Source organism: Chlorocebus sabaeus, chromosome 26, assembly GCF_047675955.1.
Source record: "Chlorocebus sabaeus isolate Y175 chromosome 26, mChlSab1.0.hap1, whole genome shotgun sequence".
NCBI classification, from domain to species: Eukaryota; Metazoa; Chordata; class Mammalia; order Primates; family Cercopithecidae; genus Chlorocebus; species Chlorocebus sabaeus.
The window spans coordinates 15,367,814-15,391,072 of record NC_132929.1 but is presented as its reverse complement, the minus strand read 5'-3'; the positions used below and the strand labels follow the sequence as shown (position 1 = coordinate 15,391,072).

General features: G+C 44.3%; 2 protein-coding genes across 3 annotated transcripts in view; one reads left to right on the top strand and one right to left on the bottom strand.

The window, feature by feature from the left end:
- FSIP1 (fibrous sheath interacting protein 1) overlaps nucleotides 1–2,421 on the top strand; it is a 193,451-nt gene extending 191,030 nt beyond the window's left edge. For both annotated transcript variants that reach the window (XM_038009827.2, XM_008017084.3), the window contains one exon: nucleotides 179–2,421. In XM_038009827.2, coding sequence (XP_037865755.2) covers nucleotides 179–268 — 90 coding nt within the window. In that variant the 3' untranslated portion in view covers nucleotides 269–2,421. The remainder of the gene's footprint in view (nucleotides 1–178) is intronic.
- A 1,225-nt stretch (nucleotides 2,422–3,646) lies between these two features.
- On the bottom strand, nucleotides 3,647–20,772 carry THBS1 (thrombospondin 1). The gene is made up of 22 exons (XM_008017083.3): nucleotides 20,616–20,772; nucleotides 19,901–19,996; nucleotides 19,065–19,624; nucleotides 18,119–18,194; nucleotides 17,618–17,817; nucleotides 17,383–17,505; nucleotides 16,241–16,334; nucleotides 14,292–14,465; nucleotides 13,596–13,772; nucleotides 13,116–13,289; nucleotides 12,730–12,857; nucleotides 12,463–12,615; nucleotides 11,792–12,010; nucleotides 11,198–11,305; nucleotides 10,468–10,627; nucleotides 10,194–10,312; nucleotides 8,315–8,549; nucleotides 7,890–8,117; nucleotides 7,452–7,723; nucleotides 6,926–7,023; nucleotides 6,682–6,821; nucleotides 3,647–5,748 (listed from the first exon to the last, which is right to left on the bottom strand). Exons 2-22 carry the CDS (start codon nucleotides 19,965–19,967, stop codon nucleotides 5,741–5,743), a joined length of 3,513 nt encoding a protein of 1,170 aa, XP_008015274.1. The 5' UTR covers nucleotides 19,968–19,996; nucleotides 20,616–20,772; the 3' UTR covers nucleotides 3,647–5,740.
- Nucleotides 20,773–23,259: the final 2,487 nt, after the last annotated feature.

Here is a 23,259-nt window from a genome sequence, read left to right as displayed (position 1 = left end):
CCTGATCTATTTTTCTTGTAAACTCTCTGCAGCTTGTGGTGACTATTCAATAACTATTAAATGAGAGTGTGATATTGCCTCATGTGTAAAAGGATTTAATATTTTACAGGCTTATTTTTCTTAATTATGCATACATTTGTGAATCTCTAATAACTGTGGTTATTGTTTTTATGTGCAGATGAGCAGGAGACTAAAGATGCAGCAGAAGAATGTAAAGAACCCTAATCAAGGACTTGCTGGGTGTGCTTTTAAGAAAGTTGGTAATTAAGTTAAATTACATTTTTGATTGCATTATTTGAATTCAATGAATGCATTGTAGAGACTATTCTTTACTGATTTTGACATTTAGAGTCGCTCTTTGTGGATTATATTTCCTTGACACTTTCGAGACTTGGGGTGTAATTGTTCAAGGGTTTTTGCTCATTAAAATTTCTGGGACCATTGTTTATAAATTTGTTGCAATCTTACAATGTGAGGATTCATTATAAAAACCGACATTTTAATGTATACTTGTCAGGGTAAAACTTGTTGAAGTGCTGTGATTGTCCTGTATTCAATTGTGTATGTTTCACCTCTACTGGGATTCAGACAGATCATGGTGGTCACTGGGAATTTTTGCTGTGGCCCTGCTTTTCCTTCTTCCCACCTGTGTCATGCCTGTGAAATTGGTACAACCTGCCACAAGATGAAATGAATTGCTGCAACGAAGCAATGTTAGAAGAGCCTTTACTATCTTATTGGTGATGACACGTTTCTTAAGTAGGAGTTTGACTGAATTATTTGATATATTACTTTGTTAATAATAGTCAACAATAGTTTCTTATTTTCTTTCAGAGTTTGGGCCTTTTAGATTGCATCAAATAAAAATGAGCTACTTAAAAGACAGTCTGCAGTACTATTTTAAGAAAGATAGTTTAGTTACAAGTCAGTAACTTAGACTCACGAGAAAGTGTTCTGTTGACATTCCGTAAGATGAGTTGGCATTAGAATTGGAAGTCCAGTTTATTTCTGAATGAAAAAAATGAGCAGGCTATTGTGCTGCCTTTAATAAAATGTGGAGTAATGTATACATAACATTATTTTTGCTGGCACATGTGCATCCACTGATAGTGAATAACATTAATGATTGCTTATATGGAAGTTCCTTGACTTTTTAAAATGAGGAATTCTATAGCTGCTATTTTCAGAGGTATTGATAGGCAGTTTCTTTTTCCAGACACTCTATTTCAGTTTACTATTTGTTCATTTAAAATAGCAATTGTTCACGCTGATGTCAGTGTGCTACCTACAACTTATCTTGATGCCAAGAGTTTTGCTGTGGGATGGAAGCGTAAGTTAAAAGTCATGATTTTAGATTCTCAAAGGAATGAAATGAGGTGCACTCTGTGTTTTAGGGTTTGGGTGGGAAGAATCAGAGGGCAAAAGTGATATGGGTGAGAATTTGTTGTGGGACAGAGAGGGGCCAGTGCTGTCTGTCAGCCTTTCAGAGTTCAGCTTTCTAAATCTATGCTTTTCTAGTATTTGATGTTTGTATGTATGAGAGAGAGAGAGAGCGCACCAGAAAGAGAGAGAGAGAGAGCGCGCACCAGAGAGAGGAGGGAGGGAGGGGAGTGGAGAGGAGGAAGGAAGAAAGGGAAGGAAGGGGGAGAGAGAAAGAAACACAGAGTAAAATTATTTCTGGACTTGCACTGCAAAGGGCTTATGACTTTATAGTTTGCTTTGCCAATGATATTTGGGACATAGTGAGCCTTTCTGTTATATAGGTAAGGGAGAAGAAAATAGAGTGTTTTAAGTAATGAATTCTGCCATAAAAGAAGTGAGACCATTCCATAGCATGTCAACGGAAGTAACTCTAACAAGGACTGGTAACTAAATCTGTAATATAATTCAACACGAAGCTTCTGGATTTTTTTTTTTTTTAAGTCACCCTGATTTAGATAGAAAGTGTTCTTATTAAAAATAAGTGTTTATATTTTGGATTTCCCTTTAGGGCTTAGTGTTTGACCAGAACAAGGTGAAACCCCATCTCTACTAAAAATACAAAATTAGCTGGGTGTGGTGGTGCGTACCCATCGTCCTAGCTGCTTGGGAGGCTGAGGCAGGAGAATTGCTTGAACCTGGGAGGCAGAGGTTGCAGTGAGCTGAGATTGTGCCACTGCACTCCAGCCTGGGTGACAGAGCGAGACTTTGTGTCAAAAATAAAAAGAAGAAAATTATAGAAGACAGAGAGAGCTAATTAATTTAAGGAATGAATTTAGGAGCTTAAAATTGGAGGCTTTTCTACATGTGACTCTGGAAAAAAAACTACTGGCACCACCTTTATTGTACGTTCCTATAAGACCTAGAGTTTATTGCTCTTCAAGTTAGCTCTCCCACAACACATGACAATAAACTGTTGGAGGAGGAAAAAAGCTATCATCTCAATGACATAATTTTAATTTTTAACAAGTCCTTTATTTCAGTACAACCTGATTATTTGAAGGTCAGCCCTAGGGGGAAGCTGGAACATGCCTGGAAGAAAAGCTCCTCTTTCCAGTTGCTTTTTCTGTCTTATTTTGGTATTTTCAATCAGTTTTGCTTCACTGTCCAAGAATGAATTAGAATGATCTCCCAGCACTTCACACTTTGAACTCGTCTGAGAATGAATGATGCTATTTAATTCTTTGCCATTTCAAAGAATTATTTCCTTTAGATCAGTTTTCCTAACTCCACAGCGATTATCAATACTTTCTAGTTCTTGCTTCTTCACCTTGGTACTATAAAATGATTTGGCAATTTCCATTTATATGTGATCATTGCTACTCAGAAAGATGAGTATTGATAGGAGAGTGAAAAATCAACAAGGAAGATTTTCTCTCACCCAGCCAGTCCTTTCTAGTGTTTAACACACCTCAAAGCCAGACCTTTAACCTACTCATAAAATGTCGTCTTTGATCTGTTTTCATTAAAACAAGAAATTAGTCAGTACTCCACATTCATGATGGGCCCATCCAACAGTCAAGGTCTGCTTATTGGTACAGTTGGGCCTTTTCTTCACACGGTAATTTGTATTTAGACACACACGCATTTATGCAGTCCTTCCAAATTTTACATTTTTTAGTCATCTTTTCTGATTAAACTTATTATTCCTTTTTCAAAAGGTGGTATCTGTAATGCTTGGCTCAACTTTGCAAGGACAGCTCCTCCCTTGTTCACATTTACTTCCGAAGTGTCTCCGCAACATACAATCGTGTTGCCTACCCAGTGCATCATTCCTGGGTCAGAAAATGTCACTGCAAGAGTTGCGTGTGCTTCAGTGTTTTTCCCTTTGTTTTCATACTGCACTTTGAAAAGGATTCAGTGACATCTAATGACATTAGTATGAAATTTTATTCTTATGGGGCCCTTGACTTAGGGATAATTTCTCTTTTATATGTTTCTGATATGGCAGACTAATGTATCATTTTGTTCTTTTATTCCACAAACCCAGCAAATTCTAAGCCTAGGCCTGAGCAACTCAGTCTTTCTAAAGCACATACGAACTGTGAATGTTGCTATGATTTACTGTAATTTTTTTGTATATGCTATATTGATTTATGAATGGTATTTACCCATATACCTCATGACATAAAGCCAGTAGAGAACAAATAAGCATGGATACAGTAAGTATAAATATAAATTTCCATATGATTTATTGTTGTTCCTTGTACATAAGAAACAGTAATATACAACTTACACTGCTTTAGAATGTAAAATGGATAAAAATGTGTACAAAAAAAGCACATTCCTAGAAAAAGGTATTGGCAAATAGTAAAAATAGGGGGAGGTCAAAGCAAAAAAAAAAAAAAAAAAAAAAAAAAAAAGAAAAAACCAACAATTCTTCAATTCAGTGTGCAAACATTATATAAAAATAGGAATACTAACTCTACAGGCAGTATTTCCTGATAAATTATTTAAATAGCATATCTACACAATCTGAGATCTCTATTCCAATGGCAATGAGACAATAATTTATAAAAATAAAGCAATGGTATACAAGATGATAGAAAAAAAAACACATAACTTTCAGAAATTGTATTTAACATTTCAATGCTATTTCCTTATTGGGAATACTTCTCTGCAGAGTTTTTATACTATGTACAACATTGACTTTTTAGGTACTACAGTAGCTTTAAGTTTGTTAGACACTTAAACTCTTTCTGCTTGATCCAAAAATTCTTTACTCAGTCACACAACAAATGAGGTAATATCTGTATGTAAGTTTCACCTTTGTCCTTTTTTTCTCTTTTGGAAAAATCAAAGAAAAAAGTGTATATGCTTTCCTTCTCCCTGGAAATAGGCACAAGGGATGGGGCAAAACAGTATTGAAAACCTCATGGCTTTCTTTGCAATTTAAAACATTTGCAAATGGATAACCAACTAATTCCACTTGAAAAGATAAAACAAAGAAAAAAGAATCCCAGAACATCCACTCTAGGCACAAGGGGCAGAGCAGCTCATTAGGCTGATTTTCCTTGTGCTTTTCTTGCAAGAGATTTGCTGATAAATGTCAACTACTTGCTCTCAAACACTTTCCATGTGAAGCCTAAATTCCAGGCAGAACAGAGTTAATAAATAATCTGTATTTACAATCTTACAGTCACGAAGACTCTCAACAAAGATGACATGGATAGTCTTTACGCTTCTTCCTGTTCCATGAATAATCCTTCAGCCAGATCTTCCAGAATAAGTAAAAAATAAATATTTTACATCGTAAAGCATTTTAAAAAAAATCTACACTCCAAAAGAGAGAATTAGAAAACTCCATGATAATTCAGGAAAAAAGAGAAAAGGAATGTTTTAGTTAGGTTGACAATAATGTTGTGCCTTTGTAACCATTAAAATACAAGCGTGGCTGCCCCTCCTTTGGGAGGCAGCTGGTGCTCACTGAGATGGTAGGTTTTCCTATTTTCCTGCTACATCTGCATAAGCTACATCCAGAATGAAACCACCAATTTCAATGTGACCAGGCAATGCAGCCAGCACTGCCTTACACTGGTTTGATTCGGATTCCCTAATTCTGGCCACTGCAGGTGACAAGTAAGGGGTGGGGATCAGGGAGGAAGTCCAGAAGCCAGTCTTTCTCTCCCTTTCCTGCTTCTATTTAAGTGTCTATTTACATGGGTTAATCAGCTAACACCAGTCAGCATCATGAAATCCAGCAATAGTCTTTCAGTCCCCTGAAAATGACTTAGTACCGAACATGTAACAGTTCCTCCATATTTTCTTCATACAATCGTCTCAGGTATGCGCCCTCCCCTTAGTGCTTTGGCCTCTGCTCCCCGTGTTCCTGAAGGAGGATGTCAGGGTGGTTTTGTTTGCTAAGTCTAGTGAGTCCTCCCTTCTCTGACATGCCTGAAAATGCTTTTGAGTCCACTGCTCAGAGATGGCCTCACAATAGCACCCTGCTCTGTGACAAAGGCAGAGTGGAATGGGCACCTTCCCAACGGAAGCAAGTAGATGCTTTTTCAAAAGGAAACCAAAGCAATTGTTTATATGCTTGGAAGATGTCTTATTCATTAGAGGCTGCATGCGGAGTCTGTTTTCGAAAACTGCATTTTCTTGAGGCAGGTCGCATGTTCTAGGAGTCCACACTGATGCAAGCAGAGAAAAAAAGGAAGGCAAGGAGAAGTGATCCTGGGGGTTTTCTCAAGCCCATAGTTCCAGAAGGTGCAATACCAGCATTGGTTTATCATCAGTCTTTCAGTCAACAATTTGATGATTAGGGATCTGTTAAAATAAACAAATATAAATAAATATACAAATGAAAACTAATTCATAAAAGCACAGACATCTTAGTATCAGTTAATAAGTTAAACCACATAGGAATAGCTCTACTTTTCTAATGACAAAAGCCTAATTTAAGATTGTTCAAGCATATTAGCATTTAATTTTGTGAGCTGACATTGATGCTAGGTGACCAACATGGCATGAACCTTCCAGAACGTATATTATGCTTTCCAAGGCTTTCAATGTTAAAAGTTTAGGGAGTCTTATTTTAAAAATTCAGACTCAAAAATTACATTAATAATTTAGATTTTGTGTGTGTGTGTAAAATCAGCCATCTTTCTCTACTCTGATTGATCTTTTCAGTATCTGGCCTTGGCCCAGTAAATATATATTAAGTGCTTATTTTGTGGTAGAGCCAGTGTTGGACTCAGCAAGCTTAAGTAATCACTGAGTAAAAAAGAATGAAGGAAAAAAAAAGCTAAGTTTAATAGTAAACATTAATTTAACATGCCAATATGAAAGCAACATTCCTCTTCCTTCTTTATATACAGGGAAAAGTTGGGAATTCTAACTTGTGCTCTGATGGCATGAATAAAACACCAAGCAGTAAGATATATAAATACATAATTGTAAAGAACAGTATTATTAATGAAGTCCAAATTGTATAGGAGCCTTTCTGCAGCCTACCTTTGCACTGTGTATGAGCAGCACAGAAACTGCTAAGCAAACTAATATTGTAACTAAGGACTCAGGAACTCATAAGCCACAGTGCCTAGGCATTATTCCATTTTTGTCCTTGTGTCCTCACAAGCAAAATAGAAATAACCCTGTCTCCAAAGCAGTCTTTACATTGGACTCCCCCATAACTGTCATCCTTGGTGTTAGTCTGCAATGGAGATGTCCGGTGTACATTCATGGTGATGTTGCTCTTACCTCTGCATTCGTATTTCAGGTCAGAGAAGAACACCATTTCTTGAGAGAAGACAAACAACCCTAGTCTACCACCAGCATAGGTTTTATCATAGATGGGTCCTGAGTCAGCCATGATTTTCTTCCCTTCATACATCACCACTCTGCAGGGGAAAAAAGTCTTGTTTAGTGACAATGCTATTTAATACTTTTTGTCTTTTTGTCCATTAGTGTGACTTTAAGTGAAATTGAATCAGTACGATCATACCTAATGAAACCCGTCTTTGGCCTGTGGCTGAGACGCCATCTGTAGGCGGTGAAATCTTTCCAGCCTATGTGACGAGGGTCATGCCACAAGGTGCGCACCTGAAGGAAAAGGAAAAGGAAAGGTTGAAACACAGCTCCTTCAGGTAAAGATTTCTGTTTCATTCCATCAGAAATAACGCTTGAAAGGTACCGAGCTGATCTAAGTTAGAGGGCTGCAATGGGGAATTGTTCCAAGCCCTTTCACATTTGTTGTGTGCCACTGAGCGCACACATAAAGCAGACAGAGAGGAGGGAAGGAGGTTTTTGTTTGAAAAGGCTGAAGGCACCTTAGGATCTGCGGGGCAATTCTTGGTCAAGCTCCCTTTTCAACACTGTTATGTTTTCACAAAGCAGAGCTCAATGCTGCAGCTGGTGATGCTGGGAACTTTCTAAGACTCCCTGGTCGGAGTCTTGGTCAAAGCACAGTGTCCCCATCGCTAGTCAGGCACCCATCAGCTCTCTCTCTGCTGTAGGGCTTTGCTTCTTACCTGGCCAGGGGTGTTTCCTGTGTGCCATAGGGCATTCCGCAGGTGCTCGCCAGGCCCCGTGGTGGAGTTCACAACTTTCACAGAAAGGCCTGAGTATCCCTGAGCCCTCGTGGGGTTGGTGTCCCAGTAGGACTGGGTGACTTGCTTCCACATCACAACATAGAAGCGGCTGCTGGACTGGTAGCCAAAGACAAATCCAGCATAGTCATCGTCCCTTTCGGTGTTGATGAAGAAGGTGCCACTGAAGTCCACAGCATTAAACTCGTCATAACCTGGAAGATGAGCCCAGAGCCAGGTTAAAACCTGCAGCCTTCAGAAGGTTCTCCATCATGTTCCCAGACATCCTCAGCACCCACAGGGATAGGTACAACTGCCAGGTTTTCTATTTGTTTTTCCCATGTATGCATCAGCCTCTTGATCTAAGAACTCACTACTCACCTACAGCGAGTCCAGGGTCACAGTTGACAGTCTGGACGAGTTCTTTGCCCTGATGGCGTACAACCCAGTTAGGGTCATTTTGGGATGTCCCTTTGGGATCCAGAGGAATCATCTGGAATCGGCGGAAATCGGTCTCACTGATGTCAACATTCTCAGGACAGATGTCATCAATGTCTGGCACATTGTCATGGTCAAAATCATCTTTGCAAGCATCACCTCGACCATCACCTGAGGTCAAAAAAGCAAGAGTTCAGCAAAATTCTGAAGTGCTATTATTGTTACTGGTGTCAGAAATGTCACTATCTTGTCTAAGTTGGCATTTGGTCCCTCCATCCTCTCAAATGCTTTGAGCCTTGTTTTCATTTCCTCAATCTACACAGCTGTGCCGGCAGTCCCTCTCTTAGAAAGTGGCTCCCCTGACTCACCGTCAGAGTCCTTCTGGTCGGGATTGGGCACGAGTCTGCAGTTGTCCCTGTCATCAGGAATGCCATCGTTGTCATCATCGTGGTCACAGGCATCTCCCTTGCCATCTTTGTCATGGTCAGCCTGGTTGGCATTAGGCACATAGGGACAGTTGTCCAGATTGTTCTGGTGGCCATCTTCATCAATATCCTGATTGTTGTCACAGGTATCTCCAATGCGGTCTGAGTCAGAGTCCAGCTGAAAGAGGGATGTAAATGGAGGGTAAATTGCATTAGAAACCATTCATGTTAAAGATAACTTATGCCCCCACCACAGGGAAAATTCTTCATTGTTTGATATAGCCAGTGGGGTTTCATGTCTATTTATATACTCCTGCAGAAAGATAGCAATAGCAGCAATTACATTTTAAATGTTTTTTTCGTTTGTTCTTTTTTTTTTTTTTACAAAAATCTGAGAAGGGATAATTTAAAAATGTTTTAAATATAAAACTTTCTAAATAAAATCAAATAGGGTTATTTAATTTTTAAAGATGAAATGAAATGTTAACTGTTAACTGTTTAATGTTAAATGAAATTCTCTGGATACTTTAACAGAGAATTTCCTTAGGTTTCAGTTGTAAAACTGTTGACATGTCAATTTCTCTAAGTCCTGAAAAGACGGCAAAAGATGGTCTCTGCGTTGTATACTGTCTGGGTAGCGCTAATGACAGGGATAAATTACTTTGGCTTTTTCTTTTAAGCATTTGATTTTATACACCTAGTATCTATAAGGAGTGTCACCTGTAGGCTCTGGTAAAGTCAAACTCTAAATTTTTCCAAAACAGTTTTTCTCAGAGTATTTTATTCAATATGCATGGGATGCTTAGGGCCTGTTTATATATACACTGGAATTCTTCTTGCCAGTATTTATGGTCTTTGCTTATAAGATTTTTACATCATGCTTGAATTTTGTTGTAAAATTTATTTTTATCTGAGGAATCAAAAACTCATCCAGTGAGGTGACATGATATTGAAACTTAATTTATGGTAAGTTTCAAACTCAAAATAAATGATTATCAATGCCATCTGATCAGCAAAGCTAACCCAGATCATTCAAGCTTTTGATGGCCCCAGAGCCATTCATCCTATCGTTTTATGCTTGACAAGACTTCACAGGAACAAATCTTAGGAAGGAGAAGCTGGATTTCTTCATTTCTTTAATCTTATAAAAATTTACCATTTAAAAAAAGCTGGTTTCTAAGCTTCCAGAACAATTCATTTTAGGGGGAAAAAAGCCTTAAATTTTATCCTTAGAAAATGATGGGCAGTTACACAAGAAAGAAATACTTTCAGACAGAGAGCCTGTTCTGTGTAATGTTGATGTGTAGCTCTCCTTAGCATAAGTAAAGAACGTTCGTAATGCCAGAAACTTTAGAAGAATGACAAAGAAATGGGGTTTCTCCAAGTTTTGGACATATCCTTAGTTTGATGATTTTCTTAGAGCTAGACTACATCATTAGCCATGAACATGGTTATTTTGCTTGTGCACATTTATTTTTCCATCTCTTAGTATATGATTAATATTATTGTACAGTTGTCAGTCACAAATCTCTGCTTTGTATAATTTATCTTAACAATGGTAGACCATGCAGAGCAAGTCCAGTAGCCCTTCTTACAGAAGGTAAGGCTGAAGTTACGAGATCTTCATGCTAAAGATCTGTGAGACTCTGTGCAAGGAGCTCACATCAGGCAAATTATTTACATGAACATATTCCACTTGGCTATGAGAACCCAGGGAGCCACGGTCATGACAATGTTTGAACTTCGTTAAGCTCATTTTTCAAAGGCCATGAAAGGACTATTCCAACAGCTTACTGAAAGACTCTGAAAGGAGTCCACCTACCTGGTCTGGATTGTGTTCCAAGGGGCAGTTGTCACACTGATCTCCAACCCCATCCATGTCAGTGTCTCTCTGGTCCACATTGTAGACGTACTGGCAGTTGTCCCGTTCATTGAGGATACCTGAAGAGAACAAGGGACAAATAAGAGCTGGGCTCTCCAGCCTTGGATGTGTCCACCAAAGCGCATACTAATAGCCAGGACTAGACAGAAGTAAGTTTGGAAAGCGGTGCCATGTCCCTGTCTCCCATGGGCCCGCTGATCAGGCAGCACCTTACCGTCCCCGTCAATGTCTGCAGCACAGGCGTCTCCTTCCCCATTGCTGTCTGTGTCTGCCTGATCTGGGTTGTGGTTGTAGGGACAGTTGTCACAGCGGTCTCCCACATCATCTCTGTCATAGTCATACTGAGCTGGGTTGTAATGGAATGGACAGTTGTCCTGCAAAGAGAAGAAATGGAGCACTTAACAGTGTTGTCCCTGAAAACAGCTCAAGCCTCAAACCATGTGCATAATATGTCTAAAGCTGCGAAAATCGGCAATAATTACTTTCTACTTTGTGGATAGGCTATTTGAGTACTCAGTGTAAAATCATCACTACAAAAGTTAAAAGGACATAGTCAAAAAATGGATCCCCGTGGGTTAGAAGTTAGTGAGATGTAGAATATAATCCTATCATCTCAGTTCGTAGTGTGCCCAAAGTCAATTTTACTGTCATTTCGATGTGACATTTGAAATGAATCTAGGGAACAAAGTGACATTTGTTTATGCATTATAATTTCTCAAGTGCAGAGAAAAACAGTTCTGATGAAAAACAAAACCCTCATTTAAAAATTTTCTTGGCAACATCTACATCCTTAAACTACTGGAACACAATGAATAATTTCTAATTATCCTGTGTATTGATTTGGTATATTTTTTGCTATAGCCATGTAATTTCCTGGAATCCTGAAGTGTTTCAGGCTGTTGCTGAATTAAAAAGATGAAAACGGGATGGAAAACTGTTTTTACCCTGTCATCTGGAATTTTATCATTGTCATCGTCATCATCACAGGCATCACCAATTCCATCCTTGTCATAGTCTTCCTGGCCTGAGTTGGGGAGGTTGGGGCAATTATCCTAGGAAAGAAAAGACATATATCACTGCTTTAGTTGCCTTCCTCATGCCCAGCTCATGCACGAGGAGTGTACCTGAATTCCAAATAGAAAAAGAACAGAATTCGGCTCAGTAACAGCATATGTTTTTTTATGGGAAGACAAGAAAGTAAAACTTTTCTTGGGGGATATACATATAGAATTTGTGTAAATGCTCTAGGCTTTATAGATGTTGTGAACACAAGTCATGTTTTGCTGGTGTTTGGATAGAGTACTGAACTTTGTTTTGGACAGAAGAGTTGACTGTGGAACACAGCTGCCCAAAAGAGCCTGTTCATGTTTTTGGCACCAAGTGGTATTAATTTTAATAGGAATTAGTGCCCCTCTACCTTTGGGAGATTTAATCTTTTAGTTTCATGTCCAAACTTTAAGTATTTAAAATTCCTTAGTCTGTGTTTTGATAAGGTGATGGGCCCTCTTTCTGGATGCACACAAGGGACCTGGCTGTACCTTTTTGCAGTGGTAAGTCGCATTGGCCACGCACACCAGGTTCTCATTGGGCCAGCCATCCAGGTCTGTGTCCTCCCCGCAGATGATGCCATTGCCAGCGTAGCCGGGCTTGCACTCGCAGCGGTACATGGGGTCGCTGTAGTGGCCCAGGTAGTTGCACTTGGCGTTCTTGTTGCAGTCGTGGGTTCCATCCGTGCAGGGGTTACGGGGCTTGCACACCTGAGGGCACACCATCCTGCTGTTACCCAGAGCTTTCGAGAATCCCCAGATTTCATGGAAACAACAGTCCAGATCCCTGTCATCTCTGAGTAGACAGAGGCTCCATTTGGAAGAGTGTGGGTTACCTCTGTTCCTCCCTATTCTCCCTGAGGCTGTAGGCAAACTTTGCTTTATGTTTCTTTTTCTTGAATTTGCTCAGCACCTAGGCGTTTACAAGTCCATCTGCTCACAACTTATTTCAGAGCAGCATTTTTAAATATGGTAGACTATTTTTCCCCTGCAGGATTTACCATGGATTTTCTAGTCACATTTCTAAAACTAGACCATACATTCATCTCCTCGCCCCCTTTTTTTTTTCGTGAATGGTATGAAATTACATTCCTCCCTCTCCTAGTTGTTTTGGTCAAGGACAGCTCTCCTCTCCTCTGGTTTACTCATCTAGTTGACTGTACCTGTTTGTTGGCTGTGGCATATTCGACGCCCTGGCCAAAGGGCTGTGAGCCGGTGAAGCGTGGGGGGCAGGGCAGGCAGTTGTAGCCGGGGTCCGTATTCTTACACCTGTGCTCTCCGTTGTGGTTGAAGCAGGCATCAGGCACTTCTTTGCACTATGGAGGAAATAAGAGCGTGCTTCGTGTTCGGAAGTCACTGCCATAAGGAAGCGACTGCACAGGTTAGCTGCTTTCCTAGATCCGGAAACTCGGAGTGCATCAGTTCCTCACCTCATCAACATCTGTGCACTGGATGCCATTTCCACTGTAACCAGGGGGACAAGCACCACATTTCCAGCTGCCATCAGGGTAGCTAGTACACTTCACACCGGCAAAGCAGGGATTGGACAGGCATCCATCTGAGACAAGGAGAGAGAGACAGGCACAGTAAATGGTTAGTCTAAGCTGCCGTACTGCCATGCTGAGCACTTAACACGGTGTCAGGTATTACAGGGTATGGGGAACTGATAACTTGTTGGGATTATGTTGTCCACCTGCATCTTAGAGCAATCAGATCACTCAGGACTAACCAAGCTGGAATCTCCTCGAATGCTGACTGCAGCATTTGGTAAAATAGCAAAGTTCCTAGGTCCTTTCATCCTGGCTGCGTGGCTCACCAATTGGACAGTCCTGCTTGTTGCAGATCTGGTTTTCTGTCACATCACCAATGCAGTCCTTGCCTCCAAACTGGGGTGTGGGGTTGTTGCAGAGTCGGCTACGTTTCTGTACCCCTCCTCCACAGGTGACGGAACAGATGTCCCATGGTGACCAAGGACCCCAGCCTCCATTGACTGGAAGAAAATGAACCACGGCAACAATTAAGATCAACTTTCAAATCCTTCCCTTGTCATAGACTCTCCTAAGCCCGTTCAAGAAACCTCTGCTCCTCTGACACACGGAAAGAATGCTGGGGAAGAGGGTGAGTTTGTTTTTCATTAAAAGAAGTTGCTGAGCATGCAGGACTTTGCTTCTGTTTGTTTCTCTAGTAGGTAACCTTCCTGCTCTATGACCCACTGAACTGCAGGCTGCAGATGCCAGGCAACCAGCTGGGCGGAGCTGCTGCCCATGCTCAACCTTGCAGCTGAGCTCACACTTACTGGGGCAAGCGTCTTTCGTGCAGGCTTTGGTCTCCCGTGCTTCGCCTTCACAGGGTTTCCCGTTCATCTGGGGGCTGGGAGAGTTGCAGAGCCGGATCCTTGTGATCACACCGTCACCACAAGTCACAGAACAAGATGACCACGGGGACCAGTGGCTCCAGCCACCATCCTGTTTAACTAAAGTACAAAGTTGATGGTCACAAATGGTTTTGGCTTAGAGATAACCAAACAGAATCCCTCATCAGGAGCACACACGTTATTTCCAGGAAATGGTCAATGGCAACTAAACCCAGTGTACGGTAGAAATTGGCTCCTGGCCACAGGCCCAAATGTCAACATGGAACGTTTTCTACCAGAGAACGGATAAGTGAGCTGTTTTTATGGGTTGCTGTTAATATCCTAACATTTACAGGGTGCTTACCATGAACCAAACTCAATGTTAACTGCTTTACATGCAGTAGCTACAGAAAATGCTCAAGATAAACTTATCAAGAACTATTATTATCTCCAAGTTGCAAATGAGGAAACAGCCCCAGAGAGGGTAAACTGTGCTCAAGGGTGCACAGCGAAGCAGTGGGATCGGGATCCAGAGATCCTAGAACCCGTGTTCTTAATGTCCATGCTGTGGAGCTGCCCTCGGTGATGACAACAAGGACAGGTCAGTTCTCCATGTCCCTAAGTGGCCAAGATGCTCACATCTCTTGTCGCACTCCTGAATGTGGCAGGTGCGTGTCTGGACCGAGGAGCCCTCACATCGGTTGTTGAGGCTATCGCAGGAGCGGCCGCGCTGCTGAATTCCGTTGCCACAGCTTGTAGAACAGGAGGTCCACTCAGACCATGGAGACCAGCCATCATCCGCAGAGTCGCTGGCTGCAGGGGAAACAGAGGTTCATCAGGTACATGATGGTTAGGACAAGCTGTTCTTCAGAGGGCTCTGTTCAGGGCCCTCCACTTGCCAGAGGGTGAAAAGCAATACATTTCTTTCTTTTTGGCTTTACTGAGGTATCACTGACAAAGACAATAGACATTTAAGGTATACAATATGTTGTTTTGATACACACATATATTGTGATTACCACTGTCAAGCTAGTTAACACACCTCCATCATCTTACAGTTACTTTTTTTTTGGTGATGACTTAAGATCTACTCTCTTAGCAAATTTTAAGCATACAATCCAGTATTATTCACTACGGTCACTGGGCTGTACATGAACTCTCTAGAACATGATATGAGCCAGCACAAAGTTGCAGTTACACAGGATGAAAAGCAACATACTTCTTAGGCCAGTGGCCCAGGGGTTTACCCCAGGTCATGATGTGTACAGCAGTGGGGTAATCGGATGCTTTGCCTGGCTCAGTACAGCTGAGCCTTCCCACAGTGTATGCTCTCTAGTCATTGCTTTTCCTTTCTCCTCTCAGCAATGCAAATGAGTTTTCCTCTACTGACTTAAGATGTCTGGGTAGGCATTTCCCATCTCAGCCTTCCAGGAATGCGTGAGTCTGAGGAAGCTTATAGGAGCCGTTTCTGTCAGGGGAGCCATACACCATGTGTTTGACAGATGAGTTTGAAGGCAGCCGAGCTGTTGTTGGCTCTGGCTCCAACTCGGCCATGAGTGAGTCAGTTTGTTGTTCCTCTCACCCCAGCATTTGGGGCCTTCTCTGCACATACAGTCGTAAGAGGACAGCATGTTTGTTTACCATCTGCCCAGGCACCACGGCTACAATCACATCTAGCTGTATCCGACAGAAGACAAAGGACTTATTTTCTTTGGACATTAGTTGTAAGTTTTCTTAGCAATCCCTGATTCAAGTTCAGAACTTTGCTACCTCCAGCTAGCTTCGTTCCTTCTAACGCACATCTCAAGTGAATGCGGAACAGAAAATAGATGTAAAAACGATCATTACAGTGCCAGTATCGCGAATATGATCCCTGGATGGAACTGGTTTTTCTGAGCTGTGACAAGGGTGTGTGTGTGTGTGTGTTCGTGTGTGTGTGAAGGGCACGTGCTGTTTTTCTGTTTTCTTCCTCATCTCAGTTGTGATGAGTCACTTTTATAACTTGTACCCGCTACATTAAATATTGTCTCAGCAAAGTCATTGATTTTACTGGTAACAAAAGCCAGGGATAAGGTGCCATGGAACAATATCGTGCCTTATTTCTTTTGGTGCTCTGGAGCCCAAACTGCTGTTACTCTCTCAGGCCCTCTTATCCCTACAGATAAAAGGGGCAAAACTTCCAGGCCCCATCAGGCCAGCTCACACAATAAGCCTGTCAGTATCTCTGGTGAGCAGATTTTTCTTAACTCTGTGCCACTAAGGTCAAATTCTAAAAGCAGTCAACTTAGAGCGGTTGCTGCCACGTCTTCATCTCTTTTCCTCAAAGCAAAAAATCGGAATGAATGAACTATACCAAGATCTTCACTGCCATTACTGCAATCCAGATGGGGTAATTATGATGTACTGATAATGGAGTTTTTGGCTGTGTACAGCAGATAAGCTGTCAGTTAACCAGCTGCTGCAGCCAGAAACTGAATGAAAGCATGACGGAGGTGGGGGTGGGGCTCCAGTGTTGTGCTCGGCTCTCTAGGATGTATGTAGAACTGATCTAGTCACTGAAGAATAGTTACGCCATTTGAGGAACTTACGCCAACAGCGAGGACAGCATTCTCCATCGGGAACTGTGGCATTGGAGCAGGGCATGATGGGACAGGACACCTTTTTGCAGATGGTAACTGAGTTCTGCAGGGCAAGAGAGTGAGAGGGGAACAGGCTGCTGAGCATGTTGCGTTCAGAAGTCTACATCCTGTAACATTTCCTTTACAAGCCAAAACATCGTCGGGGCTGTCAATGCTCTAGTGGAATGATTTTCATAGAAGATCTGTCTGTCATATTTGCAACCACCACTATTGTAGTGCTAGTTGATGTGTCACTCCATTGCTTGGAAAGTTCTTTTTAATTGCTACTTAGTCAAGGGTGGAAGTTACAGTACGAAGAATGTATAGCAGAGGAACCCACCAACATCATGGGCCAAATCTATGTCTGAAATCAAACTCAGGAAATTCAGCCAGGACTTTTACATTTTTATATTATGTGTTTGGGCGGAGGAAGGAAGATCTACAAGCATTTTTTTTTTTTTCTCATCTATACATCTGTGACCTGTCTCTATATTGGAAAAGAACGGGAATTTAATGAAGTTGGTTCCCAAAGCCAGTCATCTGTGATTTGTATTTAAGCAAATTCAAATACTTTGCTATTAATAGATAAGCCAGGTGAACCTCCAAACTCACTGGCCACTGGCATGGGGGAATGCTAGAGTGAATCACACACACCTGGCAGTGCCATCTGAGCCAAGTAGACAGTAACATCCTAACAGTGTCAGGCTAAGTGATTTGAAAAACAATTGCTACTCTACCAAGAGAACCTATGCCAAAACTGAATATAAATCGGGGTTGGGGGAAAAAAAATGAATGTTCCAACCAGGTTTTATTTACCTGACATTCAACACTTAGTCTTTGAACTAAGGTAGGTAAATTATTCAGATATCTTAGTAGATTCATTCTCTTAGATACTTAGCCTGGGGTGTAATTAATACTTTGATAAAACATCTGAGAGTTTAAAGAAGAATTTCTAGATGCCATAATTGCATCTTAAAGAAAAAGAAAAAAACACTTTGATATCAGGCCATGGAACATAAAAAGAATCTCTGTGGCGATGTGGGTATTTCCCCAAAGATGCAGGTTCAAACAAAAGCTGTCGATTCTTATGCTGGTTGGTGAAGACTGCTCACCTGACAGCGACACTCGGTGCAGCTATCCACAGTCCATTCCTCGTTATTTCTGTACTGAACTCCGTTGTGATAGCACAGGGGAGGCCGCCTCAGCTCATTGGCCAACTCTTTGTTCTCTTCAGTCTAAATGGGAGAGAATATCATTAGTGTCCACCCCCATTTTCAGTCATTTGGGGCCATCTGTGATAAACCTGCCAGGGTTCATGCTAATGGGCTGGGTGCAGAGGCCACTGACCACTTTGCGGATGCTGTCCTGCAGCGTGGTCACAATGGTGCGCAGGCCCCTGAGTTCCAGGACCATGCTGGACAGCTCATCGCAGGAGATGCCGCAGATGGCTTGCAGGTCCTTTGTCTTGTGGCCAATGTAGTTAGTGCGGATGGCAGGGCTGGAACCATTCACCACGTTGTTGTCAAGGGTGAGGAGGACACTGGTAGCTGGCAGGAAACAAAATGAAAACTTCAAAGAGAGACTCTTACCAACCAGCCTCTTGAGCTGTTAGTGGTAGAAGACATTTCATTTGGTGTGAAGGATGCACGTAGAGGGGTGGCGTGTATGCGCACATGTGTGTATACATGTGTGTGTGTATGATACCCCTTGAGGTCACTTTTGTATGCCTCTTAATGATTTTACTGGGAGTAATTTATGTACAACCACTATCGCTAAATTCCTCAGCTTGTTTTTGGTGGAATTTCCCCCCGATTTCCCTATGTGCCCTAAAAATAGAGGGGTACTCACAGCTGGAGCAGCCTTTGTTCCTGAGGATGTCTTCTGGTGTGGTTCCAAAGACAAACCTCACATTCTGCAGCACCCCCTGTGGGCAGAGGATACACATTACTTGTAGAAAGCTGAGGGGGGTGGGGGTGGGGATGGGGTTGGGGGGGACTGTCTCTATGCTAGGAAAAGCATACAATAGATGTTCTAAAAGCTTCAAAGAGCTGTCTGAAGATCACTGTGTCAAAATAACACAGTAACATAAATTGCCAAACAACTTCAAAATCTTAATTGTGACTTCTGCCAAGTCTTGAGTATTTTACAAAGAATTCAGTTATCAGCCTACTTGGGTACACAGGAAATGGAATCTGATCCTAAGCCCAGAGGATATAATGACACTTTCCAGTGTCAAAGAGTTAAATGTGGGAGTTCAAAGCCACCGTTGCAAAGATCTAGAAGTTAAGGCGCAGATGAAGCTGTGACAGCAACAACTAACTGCTATTTTAACCTTTTATGTGAGACCAGCTGCATCCCCATGAGGAATCCAATAGCAAAGTGGTACTGATTCTGCCCATAGAAAGGATCCATTTCAAACAAGATTAAAATTGGGGGAATGCATTTGAAATAAGCTATTTTCTTAAGAGCCTAGGGAGTATCTAAGGCTTGAACAGGCTGATTGCTAAAGGAAAACCATTTCTTGTTTCCTTGAGTAGTTTTCAAAGTGTGCTTCCCAGACTACCAGCATCAGCATCACCTGCTACTTGTTAGAGTTGCCGTTTTACAGAATCCCAAACTCTGGGGCTGGGGTGCGGCAGCATGAGCTTTCACAAGCCCTCCAGGTGATGCTCGTGCTGCCTAAAATCTGAGAACTGCTGCTTTAGTTTACAGACAGGATTTCCTGTAGCCCTCCTGGCAGGTCACCTGCCTAGCAGATGATCCCACGGAGCAGGGCTCAGAGAAGAAGCCTCACCTGGAAATTGTCATTGACGCCCCCCTTTGCGATGCGGAGTCTGGCGATGCTGGCCAGGTCTCTGGTGAAGACGCTTTGGATGGGGACGTCCAACTCGGCATTCTCCATCTTTTCACAGTCGATGTACAGCTGGGCCCTGTCTTCCTGCACAAACAGGGTGATGCTCTTCCACTGGCCGGTTGCCAGGAGAGCTTCTTCCACAGACACCACGTGCTGCTTTCCTTGGACGGTCAGGCTGAGGTCCAGGGTGCCTGCCTTGCCGTTGGACACCACGCTGAAGACCTGGCCAGAGTGGTCTTTCCGCTCCAGGGCCAGCAGCGTGCCCCGGGTCTTCTTCATCTGCCTCAGGGAGGCCAGAAGGAGGAAACCCTTCTCTGCCCGCACAGCATCCACCAGGTCTTGGAACTTGTCATCAGGCACAGGGGGGATCAGGTTGGCATCCTCAATGCGGAAAGCTGGGCTGGAAGGGTCAGGACCCTTCACCAGTCGGCGCCCAGACCCCTTGCGGGCAGCCCCGGTGAGTTCAAAGATGTCAAACACGCTGTTGTCTCCCCCAGACTCTGTTAGGCAGGAGAGAACACAGTGAGCTTTCGAGGCTGGGACCAGCGGTAGGGGGCTGAGTCCTTAGGGGTGGAGACAAAGGGCTGGGGTGAAAACTCCTGGCAGCCACTGAAAGAGCTGAATAAACACCAGGATCAGAGTGAAGCTGCGTCCTGATGTCCAGTCGGGCTCCAGAGCAAAGGAGCTGGGAGAGGACAGCATGTGAAGGGGCACACCTGGGTAGCCAGCCCCTCTTCTTTGTCCCTCCTTCCCCTAAATGTGCCATACAGACTCACCTGGAATGCGGTTGGTGCCACACACATGCAACAGGAACAGGACGCCTAGTCCCCAGGCCAGCCCCATGGTGGAGCTGTTGGTGCCCAGCAGAGATCCTACAGCAGGAAGCACAAGAGCCCAAGGTCAGAGATCAGTTAGGCAGGGAGGGTGGGCAGAAACGGGGGCTGGGCATGGGGACAGGGCCGGGACCATCCCTCTTTGACCCCGCGTTTGCTGAAATGAAGGACAACAGGATTACTTTCCAGAGAGCATGAGAGAGAGGCAGAGTGAGACAGAGAGAGAGGGAGAGACAGACAGACAGACGTGGAGGAAAGAGATGCTGGTTTTAAAGTGTGGGGGGCGCAAGACCAACAATTTGGGGGCTTTTGGGAAGTCGAAGGTGAACAAGATCAGGAATGTAGTTTGGAGTTGCAGGGAGGGCACGGGGAAGTACAGACTCTTCCCTGGAGTGCTGATACAAAGGCTTAAGGAGGACTTCAGAGAGTAAAGAAATCTTGGGGTGTCCTGATTAGTTGGTTTGTGAACCCCAAGGCTGGAGAGGATGGCTCTGGAGCCTTGTCCCGAAGAGTCCTCCAGCGGCCGAGAGGGGCGGGCTGGGGCAGGAGAGCGGGGAGAGTGGGAGTTCCGGGGTCCACCAGAGGGACTGAAGCCTCAGCGCTCCAGGTGGATGTCCCCGGCAGCTTTGGTCCTCGGCGGCCGCCGGGGGCGACTTACCTGTGTGGACCGGAGCGCGGCGGCCGGGAGCGGTGGAGAGGGCGGCGAGGGCTGGAGGGGCGCGGGGATCGCCTGTGCGTCCGAAGTGGAGGTTGCGCCGGGAGAGAGGCAGGAGCCCTGAACTCGCAGGCCAGTTCGGGCGCAGTGGCTGGCAAGGCGGAGGAGCAGCGCGCTTTTAAAGGGGCGCTCGCATTCCTGGGGATTCCTCCGGCCAATGGGCGGCGGCCGGGCAGGAAGCGGGAGGGGGGCCAGTCTGGGCTCCTCTCTCCGCCCCCCGCTGCCTGGCGCGCAACTTTCCAGCTAGAAAGTGAAGGGGGCGGGGGTCGGGGCTTGGGAGCACTGGAACTTCTCAGAAAAGTCGGTGCCCGCCCACGCAGCCTTGGCGCGCACGGGCTGGGCGCTCGCGCTCTTGCGCCACGCGGGCTCGGGGTGATCAGCGAGCATCCCGGGCAGGGACGGGGCTGGGGCGACCACCCAGGAGGGCCCGCGGGGTGGGGCAGGGGCTTTCGGGTGAGCTGGTCTCCCGGAATGCCTGGGTGATGGCTGAAAGGTGAACACTAGAGACTGGGCCCGATTTGTAAAAAGAAAAATGGGCCGACGGGGCGCAGGGGACCCCAAGAGAGCCATTCGTTAAAATAGCTGCCCCTCGGGCCCTCGCTGACCTTCTTCCACCGTCCCGGTGGGGTGAGGACACGCGTCCCCCTAGCGCCTGTCCTGAGTTGGCCCCACGCCCGCCCCCGCGGGAGGTGAGCGCGGCGTCCGCGGGGCAGGCGGGTTGTTGCGCTGCGCTCGCCTTCGCTGCCTTCGGGCGCTTTCCAGCCGCGGCTGCCGGGGGCCCACAGAGGCGCCTCTCCCGCTGCCGCGGCGCTCCCTCGGCCGGCCGCTTGGGGGCGGTGTGCGTATTCTCATCAAGGGGCCCGGGGAGGACAGCTGCTTTCTACTCGAATTTTAAGGAACCTTACTCGTATCCAGTTTCCTCAAGCCAAATTGAAATTGTGTCTTGAAAAACAGTTTTTGTGCCCACTCGTGCCTCTTAACGTGACTCCTGTTTGGAGAATTTGCAGAACCATCTGGCTCCAGAGTCTTCAACTATTTACAGAACAGACCCATAGAGTAATAAATTACTCTCTGCCTATTATTGTATTTCCCTCTTTCCTCCCTAAACGTTCTTTTCATTTTTCGGCTCCTGAAACCGAGGTGTGGGTTACATTTCTGTGGGTGCACGCATTGCCATGAGTGCCGCTGCCTAGTGCTTCTGTCATTGAAGTCTGGTCTCCAAGCCACTGTCCCAAGCCAGCATGACTCCAGCTGCCTGGAATTCCATTCATGTCTTCAGGATGGGACGTCAGCAGCCTCGCTCCCTGTGCCGTAGTCCAGCGCTATCGGGCTGGCTCTGAGGCCAGGGCATAGGTAGAAGCTTGACCAAATAAGGATCTCAGCACAGCCAGGGGAAACCCCTGGGGTTCACCTCCCATCTTAGCAGTTAAACCTGGCAGGACTCCCGACTGCTGCAAACAGCCAAGGGTTTACATTCATCAAAGAGCAATTTCGCTTTTCTTGCGTGGGAATGTTGTATGACAAGATGGTGTGTGTGTGTGTGTGTGTGTGTGTGTGTGTGTATTACGGAAAGAGTGTTTTCTAATTACTCAACATGCATATCAAGAGCCTTTAAAAGATGACCGGTATGTTGCTAAGGCACATGTTTGTTTGTTGGATTTTAGATGTTGGGAGGCCGTAAGAAAAGTTTCTGTTGGTTGATGAGTAAAATTGGATTCTTGTCCCGCAAATCATAGGTAATGATTCATCCAAGCAGATCTAAAGATTCTGGAGTTGGCACCCATCCCTCTCTCTCCCCTTCCTTCTCCTACAGCATTCACCTTGCTCTTTGAAAAGTGATTGGGTTTTTCTTCTTCTTCTTTCCACTTGCTCCATGATATTGGACAGAGACAGTTCTTGGAGGGATGGGCAGCCGATGGCTTTGGGTTCCTCTGGCCCACTTGATCTTGATCATTGTGTACAGATCAGATGAGGGCTTGAGGGCTGCAAGAGGCCCACAAAAGCAGGATGCATCTTGTATGAAAAGATTATCTCCCCTAGGCTTAGCTGTGCTGAGAGAGTAGAAGCCAGCACTCACTGCCCCTTCAGGATTCATGCTGCCATGGCTGAGGGGATTGGAGGAATGCCTCTGGAGATTTCTTGGAACTTGGCTTCTTTCAACAAAACAAGGAAAACAGTTTCCAAACTTCATCATGCTTTACCAATAAGACCTATATGGTGGCAGGAAAGAGCTCTCTTATTAGAGAAAGCTGACAGGTATAGGAGCTGCTTATCTCAAACACAAAGCCCTTCGTCTTTTCATAATACTCCAGTTGTTCTGGGTGGAAAGGAAAGGTCATAGAAGAGGGGGTGTCTGTGCACCTTAACAGGAATTCACCCAAATTCTTGCCAGCCAACATATGCTGCAAATATTCTCCAGAAACCTCATATACCTCTGTGCAGCTTTGAGAGAAGCAGGGATGGGAGAAGGGAAAAGAAAACCTATCCCCTTTAATGTGAGGGCAATAGTCCGTTTTGAGTGTGTCTCTACAACCTGGACGCACTGTGATTTTAAGGCAATCAATTAACATGGGCTGAAGTGATGGAC